This window comes from Octopus sinensis, linkage group LG7 (genome assembly GCF_006345805.1).
Source record: "Octopus sinensis linkage group LG7, ASM634580v1, whole genome shotgun sequence".
Lineage (NCBI taxonomy): Eukaryota > Metazoa > Mollusca > Cephalopoda > Octopoda > Octopodidae > Octopus > Octopus sinensis.
This window is the reverse complement of record NC_043003.1, coordinates 17,821,602-17,834,640: the sequence shown is the minus strand read 5'-3', so window position 1 is coordinate 17,834,640 and position 13,039 is coordinate 17,821,602. Positions and strand designations below refer to the sequence as shown.

Here is a 13,039-nt window from a genome sequence, read left to right as displayed (position 1 = left end):
CAAAGATCTACACTGCATCTTTATCTCTGTCTCTTATTTTTTTTTTACTTGTGGCTGTCATTGGACTGCAGCCATTCTGGAGCACCACTTGACCAGTTCACTCAAACAAATCAAGCCCAGTACTTTTTTCACTTTTCAAGTATTTATTCTGTCAGCCCTCTTTTAGTCAAACCACTAAATTACAGAGCTGTAAGCAAATACAGTGATGCACACATAAATATATACTTATAGGAGTGACTGTGTGGTATGTAGCTTGCTTACCAACCACATGATTCTGGGTTCAGTCCCACTGCATGACACCTTGGGCAAGTGTCTTCTACTATAGCCTCGGGCCGACCAAAGCATTGTGAGTGGGTTTGGTAGACGGAAACTGAAAGAAGTCTGTCATATATACGTGTGTGTGTGTGTATGCTTCTGTCTCTGTATTTGTCCCCCCAACATCGCTTGACAACCAATGCTGGTGCGTTTATGTCCCTGTAACTTAGTGGTTCGGTAAAAGAGACTGATAGAATAAGTGCTGGGCTTACAAAGAATAAGTCCTGGGGTCGATTTGCTTGACTAAAGGCGGTGCTCCAGCATGACCACAGTCAAACGACTGGAACAAAAGAATAAAAGAATGTGTGTGTGTGATAACATGAATCTATCAGCTGCTACAAAATTCAAACCAACACAGAGAGATAGGGTGGCTTTGAAGTCGAAGATTTTAAGCTAACAGAGACAACACTTGAATATCACCCGTGGAAACACAACTGGATTTTATTATGCAAACAAAATTGCATAATCAAATACCTGTATTTTGGGAGAACTACATTGGGTGGAAACAAATGCAGTGATTAAAAAATAGCTGACTCCAATTTCTTCAATTTCATATATATATATACATACACTCTTTACTCTTTTATTCGTTTTAGTCATCTGACTGCGGCCATGCTGAGCTCCGCCTTTAGTCGCGCAAATCGACCCCAGGACTTATTCTTTGTAAGCCTAGTACTTATTCTATCGGGGACGTAAACACACCAGCATCGGTTGCCAAGCAAAGTTGGGGGGGACAAACACAGACACACAAACACACACACACACACACACATATATATATACGACGGGCTTCTTTCAGTTTCTGTCTACCAAATCCACTCATAAGGCTTTGGTCGGCCCAAGGCTATAGTAGAAGACACTTGCCCAAGGTGCCACGCAATGGGACTGAACCCGGAACCATGCGGTTTGTAAGCAAGTACTTACCACACAGCCACACCTATGCCTATATATATGATTGGCTTCTTGCAGTGTCCATCTACCAAATCTATTCATACAACGTTTTGGTCAGCTCGGGGCTATAGTAGAAGAAGCTACACAGTGGGACTGAACCCAAAACCATGTGGTTGTGAAGCAAACTTCTTAACCACACAGTCATATCTGTAGATAAATATATTTCTAATTTTATGTATTTGTGGGTCACTGAACAGTTGATATTTTTAATTTATTTTTTGTATTACTATTTGTTTAATTTTTGCTGATGTAAGCATTGCCCATGATAGAAATGGAGAAATGTGTGGGGTTATTTTTATGCTTAAAATATATTATTACATACATGTAGTCATGCTTGAGAAGACCTGTTGAGTCAAGTGAAATCATTGTTGTGGCCAATGCCAGTGCTGCCTGACTGGCTCCTATGCTGTTGGCACATTAAAAGCACCATTTGAGCATGGTTGATACCAGTTTTGCCAGATTGGCTCCTGTGCTGGTAGCACATAAAAAGCATGGTCAAAGCCAGTGCCGGTGGACTGACTCCCGTGCTGGTAGCACATGAAAAGCACCATCCAAGTGTGGTCAATGCCAGTGGCATGTAAAAAGCAACCATTACACTCTCAGAGTGGTGGTTGGCATTAGAAAGGGCATCCAGCTGTAGAAACCTTACCAGAACAGATTGGAACCTGGTGCAGCCTCCTGGCTTGCCAGGCCTCAATCAGGCTATCCAACCCATGCCAGTATGGAAAGCAGACATTAAATGATGATTATGATGATAATGATGACGATGATGACGTAGGCCATAGGTAAATGTTAGAAAAAAAAACATTCAAAAGCACTAGAGATGGTACCACATAAAATCACTGGTGCCTTTGCCACGGAAAACGTACAGGTGATGATGCCAAATAAAAAGCACTGGCAACGGTTCCATGAAAAAAACACTGGTGATGGCGCCACATAAAAAGTATCCAGTACGCTCTGTAAAGTGGTTGGCATTAGGAAGGGTATTCAGCTGTAGAAATCAAGTCAAAACAGACCAGAAAACCTGGTGTGGACTCTGGTCTTGCCAGTTCCTGTCAAGCTGTCCAACCCATGCCAGCATGGAAAACAGGTGCTAAATGATGATGATGATGATGATAATTTATTATAAATAGAAAGTGTCCACCCCTGGTTAAAATAAAATAAAATAAAATGTAAAAAGTCAATAAAAAACGATAAAATAATTCAATTAAGTGAACTTACACTTTTAAGGCAGTTTCTAATTCTTTTAAATCATCTTGCTTCTTTTTTAAATCCTTGGTAATTTTACTTAGAAAATCTTCAAAGTTTTCTACTACAACGGGATCATCTTCTCTGCGTAACTGAACCCAAAGTTCCTTGATATGCTTGATAGAGCCGTCACTATAAAAATGATAGAAATCAATGAGAAGAAATTTAGCTTTATAAATATAGAATACAGTAGAACCTCACAGTACAAATAATTTGCTGTATGAGCTGAGACTTGTGCAAATTTTTGTCTTAAAGTATGATTGGAGATCCATAGTATGAGCACACTAATTATCCCATCTTTAACCCTTTAGCATTTAAACGAGCCATATCCGGCCAAAAGTATTCTGTCTGTTTTATTTTCAAACTAGCCAGATCTGGTCTCTCACACCAACCCTACAATACCATTTTAAAAATTAACAGCTACCTCATCAAAATCTCATAGCTACAAGATAATGCATGATTAGTTCAAAACAATGTGGATAAAAATAACATTAATTTTGGCAGAATAATACAAACACTAAAGGGTTAAGGTAATTCAGTTAATAAAACCAGTTTACATATTTCTTTTGCATTCTCTTTTTTATAATTGTCATTTTTCTTGTAACTACACCTTCTCTGTTTCAAAACCCATAAAAAATTATTTTTGAGTGTTTTTTGCTAGGGTTGGAATGGATTAATTATTTTTTAGTTAATTTCAATGGGGAAAATTGATTTGTAGAATGAGTAAATCGTAAGACAAGCTTGGCCATGGAATAAATTAAACTCATCCTGCGAGGTATCACTAATAGATTTATGATTTAGAAGCACAAGTTTTCAAATTTCGTGGATAAATATAGTCATTAAATCAGTACTTGGAACAACGGAAGCAATAGTTATACCTAGTAAGAATTGAACTCAGAGACAAAATATCAAATTTTTTATTTTTTACATATTGTGTGTCCTCCTACTCAACCCACATCACCATCCTTACAACTCTCCAACTCTCTCTGTCCTATTAATATTTTACCTATTCTCTCATTTTTTACTCTGTCTTTGTTAGTTTTGCCCATCTACCCTCCTTCAACAATTACCCAGTGTAACTCTAATAAGAACTGACTTGGACCCTGATGAACCATCCAACCAATGCAGACACGGCATGCAAACTGACCCTTCTTATCAATCGGTCCAACTACTCAAATGAGACCATCACTGCGTTACCACTTTGCCCAGCTCTTCCACCCACCTCCACACATACAAACATACACACACAGGGGTGTTTCTTTAAGCCAATCCAGAGGCCTTCAGACAAGTAAATCTCCAGGCAAGTCTGACTTGCCTGGAGAAACACCAGTGTTTCATGGGAACTCCAGAATAACAGGTCACTGGATCAGCTTAAATAAACTATTGCACTCTAAGTTTGTATTGACTAACACTTTCTCTAGATTATTACAAAACAACGAGTATATATATATATATATATATATATATATATAAAATGAGATAGGGGTTGTAAATTCAACCCTCCATGGGATAACATATATCCAATATACTGCTAGAGAAGTACCCAACAAAGCTAATACATAAATGTTAAAAATTGCGATGCAATTATTTCATCTACTGTATTATGTGGGTAAAGGTAAAATTATTACCGTAAATTAATAATACAAAATGAGAAAATGGAGAAATATATCTAAATCAATCATCAACCATCAGATAATACCCAATCAATACTTTATTAAACCATTACACAATAGCAATGATATTATACATTAATATAGTACAAATATAACAAGACATAGAAATAGAAATAGAAAATACATTTACATAGTAGCTGACAGCTGTTTCGGCCGTGAAGACAGGTATGTCCCATTTAACCAATTAGCCATATAAAGCAGGTATAAATGAGACATTAACAAGAATGTCTCACGGCCTCTTCAGAGAATTTAATGCAAGTATGAAAAAAATTTACATATAAATATAAATATGTGTGCATACACACTCATATTCCTACATATATATATATACACAATAATACAATATAAACAATATAGATCAATATACATTAACAAACACAATAATGTTCCATATTGAACTCCACAGTTCTATAACCAACATCAAGGAACTACAACATGTACACTCACATTTAAAGCAGGCATATATATTGAACAGTCCAATCTATTAAAATGTGTCATTACACAAAAAGTCAATAAAATTAATATTAATATTAATAATAATAATAACAACCACGATTGTACCATCCAAAGCAAGCGGACATCCACATATATACTCAATCAGTCGAATTCCTCTGCCCGCATGGTATTGATTTTCATAGATAGATTCGATTGGCTTATAGTTTTAAATTTGAATTACAATGGAAATTTTACGGTTAGTTAGCTAGGAAACATACACACGCGCACGCACATCCACAAATCGTGCGCACATACATACATAGTTATATGTATACACACACACACACCCACACACATACACACAGACATACCCACATACACAACCAAATCATAAATAAATAAATAAATAATATAAGAGGTAGTATCGCAACTATACACATGCAAAACAGAGAGGAACTCAACCGATTGCACATACATGCATGCAGACATCCAGCCACCCCAGACGACACCATGGCCGTGGTATTAACTAAGTATTTACAAATAGATCCACTCACATATGTATATAAATTAGTAAATACAAACATACATATAATTATATCCAGATAGAGAGTGTAATTTGTCATAAGGTACACAATTCATATGACACCGTATTTTTCGTAAACATAATATTTTATAACTAACAATGTCCGTAACTTTACCGCTATGTTTTATTCAAACATTCGCTAAATTATAAAGTATAGAATACGCGTTTCTGTTTGTCTATCAAAAGACATAAAAATATATATATACTAAGTTAACATCGGTTTATAATAATTAAATTATAAGAAATTAATTGTAAAAAGTCAAAATACGCTAATATTCTAAGATATATAATCAAAATAACTCCTTATAGCTTATACAGATAGCATCCCTACGTAAGAAATCTAGTATTATTATAATACTAATATTTTCCTATTTAAACCCTCACCAACGAACTAATAGAATTACACTCACATCTACATGTCCATATGTATACTCATGTGTAACAACAAACATACACATACACACCATATATTTTCACATATGATGTGCGTGTAAACATTCGTAGTATTTATATATATATATGTATTTATGTGTCCACTGATACTTGAAAATACCAGCCACCCGTCTCCATGCCACTGATATTATCCAAGGGAAAGGCAAAGGCTGATACAGCTTGGCACTGGTGATATCACAACTAATCTCTCTCTCAACACATGCACCCATACAGATACATATACACACATACAAACACTTATACAGATATACAATGTACTGTTCACTTACTGATAAGATCAGCAAAAATGCATGCGGTTCAATGAGAGATAGATAACATTTAATGAATACAGGAGTTATACATGAGCGACTTCAAGTTTCATGCTTGGATAGTGCTGTAATCAAATGGGCTTACATAACACAACAAGCATGACCTGGCAAAACTTGAATGATTTCTAGACCATTGAGGGTATATTATACAAGTCTGTCTAGTTCTTGCAGTATCCAAGCATGAAACTTGAAATAGCTCATGTGTAACCCTAGATTCCACACACACACACACACACACACACACATACACACATGCATGTGCGCATATATGATAGGCATTTTCCAGTTTCCTTATTTCTTTATTACCCACAAGGGGCTAAACATAGAGGGGACAAACAAGGACAGACAAAGGGATTAAGTCGATTACATCAACCCCAGTGCATAACTGGTACTTAATTTATCGACCCCGAAAGGATGAAAGGCAAAGTCGACCTCGGCGGAATTTGAACTCAGAACGTAACGGCAGACGAATACCGCTAAGCATTTCGCCCGGCATGCTAACGTTTCTGCCAGCTCGCCGCCCTCTTCCAGTTTCCATCTACCAAATTTCACTCACAAGGCATTGGTCAACACACAGCTATAGCAGAAGACACCAGCCACGACAGTGTCCACACAGAGAGGCTGCATCCTAAACAACACGGTTCCAAACCGAACTTCTTTACAGCATGGTCAGGCCCGCACATGTTAGAGTACCACGTACAGAAGAAAAATCAAATCAAGAAGATTGAATCTTACTCATGAATAACATCTTTAGCACCGATTGTAGTAAGCATGTCAGTAAAAGCCTGATCTTCTATTTCTTCATTTTCCTCCCCATAAACAAGTTCCTCTTGATGTGGTGGTACTGCTGGTATTCCAATGAAACGATCTGTTGAAAGAAGAAACAAGAGAAATTAATTGTTGTCATACTGTAGGTCACACATATGAAATATCATATGAGTAATGCATTTTACCAGTATATGATTTCTCTTACTAAACACAAAATCATATACTGATCATGCATGCGTATGTATGTATGTATGTATGTTGTATGATGTATGTATGATGTATGTATGTATGTATGTATGTATGTATGATGTATGATGTATGTATGTATGTATGATGTATGTATGTATGTATGTATGATGTATGTATGTATGATGTATGTGTGTATGTATGTATGATGTACGATGTATGTGTGTATGTGTGTATGTGTGTATGTATGTATGTATGATGTATGTATGTATGTATGTATGTATGTATGATGTATGTATGTATGATGTATGATGTATGTATGTATGTGTGTATGTATGATGTATGTATGTATGATGTATGTATGATGTATGTATGTATGATGTATGTGTGTATGTATGTATGATGTATGTGTGTATGTATGTATGTATGTATGTATGATGTATGTATGTATGATGGATGTATGTGTGTATGTATGTATGTATGTATGTATGTATGTATGTCATCATCATCATTGTTTAACGTCCGCTTTCCATGCTAGCATGGGTTGGACAGTTCAACCGGGGTCTGGGAAGCCAGGAGGCTGCACCAGGCTCCAGTCTGATCTGGCAGTGTTTCTACAGCTGGATGCCCTTCCTAATACCAACCACTCCGTGAGTGTAGTGGGTGCTTTTTATGTGCCACCGGCACAGGTGCCAGGTGAGGCTGGCAACGGCCATGATTGGTTGGTGCTTTTTACGTGCCACTGGCACAGAGGCCAGTCGAGGTGGCGCTGGCAACAGTCACGTTCGGATAGTCCTTTTACGGGCCACTGGCACTGGTATATGTATGTATGTATGTATGTGAAGGTGCATGGCTCAGTGGTTAGAGCATGAAGCTTACAATCGTGAGGTTGTGAGCTCGAATCCCGCACCAGGCTGTGTGTTGTGTTCTTGAGCAAGACACTTTATTTCACATTGCTCCAGTTCACTCAGCTGTAGAAATGAGTTGCAATGTCACAGGTGCCAAGCTATATCGGCCTTTGCTTTTCCCTTGGATAACATGGGTGGCATGGAGTGGGGAGGCCGGTATGCATGGGTGACTGCTGGTCTTTCATAAACAGCCTTGCCCGGACTCGTGCCTGGGAGGGTAACTTTCTAGGTGCAATCCCATGGTCAGTCATGACCAAAGGGGGTCTCAGCAATGCATTTTATATTTCCCTTCCAACCATGAAGTGATCAAGACAACTGAAACCTCGCACTTGCAGTAGTATTCTTCAATATCTGATATGAAATAAAAAACAAACAAACAGAAGGCAATCCAAATGAAAATCTTCTTTAGTCTTTACTCTGTGACTTTATTTGAGTTAAAAGCATCAGTGGAGTAGTATGAACAAACTTGTGACTAACAGAGAAATAGGGCACAAGCAAATTATAATGAAAACCCAATGTTCCGTGAAATGAGTGCAAACAGACACATTCACACACACACATACACGTGTAGATAGAAGGATGGATGGATGGATAGATTGACAGACAGACAGACAACTAGATAAATAGATAATTTGAAAAGCAGTAGATAATATAGGTTTGGTAACACAAACAAGAAAACAGAAGTCAAAACATGAGCATATACATACATACATACATATATATATATATATATATATATTGGTGTAGGAGTGGCTGTGTGGCAAGTAGCTTGCTTACCAACCACATGGTTCCGGGTTCAATTCCACTGCGTGGCACCTTGGGCAAGTGTCTTCTACAATAGCCTCTGGGCCAACCAAAGCCTTGTCAGTGGATTTGGTAGACGGAAACTGAAAGAAGTCCACCGTATATATGTATATGTGTGTATGTGTGTGTATATGTTTGACCCCCCAACATCGCTTGACAACCGATGCTGGTGTGTTTATGTTCCCGTAACTTAGCGGTTCGGCAAAAGAGACCAATAGAATAAGTATTAGGCTTACAAAGAATAAGTCCTGGGGTCGATTTGCTCAACTAAAGGCAGTGCTCCAGCATGGCCACAGTCAAATGACTGAAACCAGTAAAAGAGTAAAAGAGTATATAGTGAGAATTTACAAAAAAACAAAAGACGAAGACAGATGTGTAAGCAACAAACAAATTTATTAGTTTAACACTCAGGAAGTGAGAAAGTCTTTTACGTTTCGAGCCTACACTCTTCGGCAGAAAGGAATATAGAGATAAACAGGGAGAGAAAATAGGAAAAGGTTTAGTAGCTAGCGATCTATCATGGTGAATGCTGGACAGAGGGGTTTCACAAGTGTGAAACTGAGACTGTTTAGATTGTCAAGTGATGTTCCGAGTGATGCAGAGTGATCACTCAGAACTGAAGATTAATCACTCAGAACTGAAGATCAATCAGCCATCCAACTGAAGATCAATCACTTGGAACTGAAGATCAATCAGCCATCCAACTCAAAAATAACTGATGTAGACTATACTGATGATTTAACCTTGCTCTCTGGCACAATATCAAACTCCATCCAATTACTTCATAGACTAGAATTAGCTGGACAACCTAAAAACCAAACTCAATAAGGATCCATCACCAGCATCAGCCGAGACCCCATCAATCAAGATGATTATTTCACAGACCTTGACTCTGAGATATTCTTAACTGAAAAGGACATAAAAACTTGGATAGCCAAAGCATGATCAGCTCTAAATAAACTGGATGTTATCTGGAAATCAACCGTGTCAGACAGAATTAAGAGGAATTTTTTCCATGCAACTGTAGAGTTAGTTCTTTTGATATGGAGCAACAGCCTGGACACTTACCAAAACACTGGAACCCAAACTAGATGGAACTTACACCCAAATGTTAAGAGCAGTCTTAAACAAATCTTGTAGAACTCATCCCACCAAGAAACAGCTGTATGGAGATTTCTTGCCTGTTTCCACTATTATAAGGGAAAAGTGCTTGCACATTGTGGGACATTGCTGGTGAGCTAAACAAGAGCTGGCAAGTAAGTGACTCACTGCTTTGGATATGAAAGCATGGCTTTACTAGAGCAGGTCATTCAAACACAGCAGATGTAGACCAACACAACAGAGATACTAGGTGCTTACCTAAAGATCTCCCTCAACTGACACAGGACCATGATGGTCCTGGTTAAAAATGCACAGATTTAAAATGTCTGAGCTTAGTGGCATTTAACCTGTCTTTATGTTCTAAGTTCAGATTCTGCAGATGTCTCCTTTTTTCTTTCATTCTTTTGAGGCGGATAAAATAATACCAGTCAAATACTGGGGCTGGTATAATCAACAAGAACACTCTGCTAAAAATTTCAGTCCTTGTGCCTGAAACAAATTATCTTCATATGTATGTTTTATGTTTATATGGTTGAATGACTGCATAGGGCTCAGATGTTTGCTTTCTAAGACTGAATATACTTCTTAACCTCAATCATTTTACTGAGCAAGCTTTGTCATGCATTTTTGCATGATGACCTCACAAGTGTTGGTGCCATGAAAAAACCCACCCACTACACTCTGTAAATTGGTTGGCATTAGGAAGGGCATCCAACAGTAGAAACCACACCAAGGTAGACACTGGACCATGATAGAATCCTCAGACTGTACCATGTAGCATTTTGGATTCCGTCAAACCATTTAACCCATGTCTGCATGAATGGACATTAAACTTTAGCACACTACATTTTCTCTAGAATTGTTTCCACTGTGACTACCCTGTTTCTACAGGGGAGAAAACTCATATGGTGACACGATACACCTACAGTGTGCTAAAGATATAATGATGATGATGATGATGGACCCCGAGAGATAGTATTTTTAAGATGTGTTTCTAGGTTACTGCAGAAGTAGCTTATCATTTTGGAAGTAATAGCGCCTGTAGTTCTTTTATCTATTCCTTTCATTGCGTAGGTGATCTATAGGTGTGGCCTAAGTGCAACGTGTCGAGATATGAAGTGTGCTGCTTTTGTATTCTTTGTAGTTTATTTTGATTTATTGCAAACAAGTCAATAATGGGCCAGGTAAAGCTCATACAATTTATCATGAATTTAATGCACTGTGTTCATGCCATTGTTGTCTCTGATAGCTGCCAAAAATGTGGTATCTATGCATGCTCTAAGAATGTTTGTGTGTCATTTGCTTTTTTTTCTTTGACCTTATATACATGCAGCAAATATTGCAGAGGTGTGCCATGTAACTTAACACCTACTTAAATTTTTGTCTTCTGTGTTTATGATGTGTTTATGTTGTTGAATGTTATGACTGGTTGTATTTGATGTCTTCTGGTGTTAATAGTAAGAAAGAAAATATTGGGTTTAGTAGGAATTACTTCAAGTTTGTTGTTGTTCTGTAGCCATATTTCTAGAAAATTAAAGTTGAGTTGGAGACATCAGTCTGCAGTTATTTAGTTTTTGTATTTCCCGATTTTTTTTTTTTTTGCTTTTGTTTGTTATTTTTAGTCTCTGGTTAGAGGGGTTAGGTAGATGCCACATATCTTGAATTCTGTGTTCCTTTAGCACACTACATTTTCTCTTGAATTGTTTCCACTGTGACTGCCATGTTTCTACAGGGGAGAAAACTCATATGGTGACATGATACACCTACAGTGTGCTAAAGATATGATGATGATGAAGCCTGAGAGTGATCTTGAAACAATTTTTGACTACATGACTTACAACTAGAACAGTATATTACTTGAAGTTGTTATTGTGATATGTTGTGTGGTCATTAATTATTACCATGCTGGACAAAATGCGTAGTGGCACTTTGTCTATCTTTACATTCTGAGTTCAAATACCACTGAGGTTGGCTTTGCCTTTCATCCCTTTTAGGTTGAGTGCTGAGGTCAATGTAATCGACTAACCCACTCCTCCAAAATTTCAGGCCTTGTTTCCGGAGTAGAGAGGATTATTATTATTATTCTTACTGGGACTTGTGCTAGTGGCATGTGAAACGACATTCAAGCAAGGTCGTTGCCAGTGCCGCTGGACTGGCTCTTGTGCAGGTGGCACGTAAAAAACACCATTTGAGCATGACTGTTACCAGTACCACCTGACTGGCCCTCTTGCTGATGGCACATAAAAGCACCCACTACACTCTTTGAGTGGTTGGTGTTAGGAAGGGCATCCAGCTGTAGAAACTCTGCTAGATCAAAACTGGAGCCTGGTGCAGCCATCCGGTTTGCCAGTCCTCAGTTAGATCGTCCAACCCAGGCTAGCATGGAAAGCGGACATTAAACGATGATTATTATTATTATTATTATTATTATTACTTTTGCCTTAGCGAAGGTGAAGGTATTGTTTCCAGTTGGTTCGTTTATTTGTCTATGGACAAGATATCTCAAGAACTGCTGGATGAATTTGGATGAAACTTTCAGGGATGTTTGGCCTCATGACTGGCATGAACTGATTAGATTTTGGGATCAATCTGGTACCAGACAAGGATTCTGGATTATTCTACCTGTTTTTTTATGAGAGTGGTCGAGTTCATTTTTAGTATTCTCGTTTGTGAGAGCAGTCGAGTTTATTTCAGATATTCTCATTTTAAAAATCATCTCTGGCTAATCATTGAGGGGACATTGGTGGTGCCGCGGCGGAGGTTTGTGCTTTCTGAGTGCTCTTGTTATTATTGTAATTTAAGATGCAACCTGGCAGGATCATTACCATGACAAGCACATGCTTAGTGACATTTTGTTTTTATGTTTTGAGTTCAAATATCAATAAGGTCAACTTTTGGGGTTCAATGAAGTATCAGTTAAGTAATGGGCTCAATGTAATTGACTAACTGCCCCATCACTCTCTCAAAATTTCAGGCCTTAGGCCAACCTAAGCCAACCCTGCAATGGTCACTCTTTCTTTCAGCTCCACAACACACACCTCTCTTAGCTCTACAATGTGTGCCTCCTTCTCTCAGATGTACAATTGTTACCCACTTCTCCCAGATTCACAATGTGTTCTCTTTCTGCCAGTCCTACAATGTGTACCCTTTCTCCCAGTTCTATAATGTGTGCTCCCTTAATCTAACCCTACAATGTGTCCCCACTTCTTTCAAACCTACAAGTGCACCCTTTCTCCCAGACCTCTGATGTATGCCCCCTTTTTCCTTGCCTATGATGTGTGCACTTTCCTCAAAGTCCTACAGTGC

General features: G+C 38.1%; 1 protein-coding gene and 1 long non-coding RNA gene across 6 annotated transcripts in view; one reads left to right on the top strand and one right to left on the bottom strand.

Moving 5' to 3' along the window:
- LOC118764182 overlaps positions 1–1,100 on the top strand; it is a 28,260-nt gene extending 27,160 nt beyond the window's left edge. Inside the window, exon 3 of the long non-coding RNA XR_004999966.1 lies at positions 1,059–1,100. This is a non-coding gene — a long non-coding RNA (uncharacterized LOC118764182). The remainder of the gene's footprint in view (positions 1–1,058) is intronic.
- Positions 1–13,039, bottom strand: part of LOC115214228 (EF-hand calcium-binding domain-containing protein 4A) — a 168,207-nt gene that overhangs the window by 97,518 nt on the left and 57,650 nt on the right. For all 5 annotated transcript variants that reach the window (XM_036504578.1, XM_029783347.2, XM_029783349.2 and 2 more), the window contains exons 3-4: positions 6,702–6,834; positions 2,488–2,646 (exon numbers count right to left, since the gene is read on the bottom strand). In XM_036504578.1, the coding sequence (XP_036360471.1) occupies positions 2,488–2,646; positions 6,702–6,834 (292 nt within the window). The remainder of the gene's footprint in view (positions 1–2,487; positions 2,647–6,701; positions 6,835–13,039) is intronic.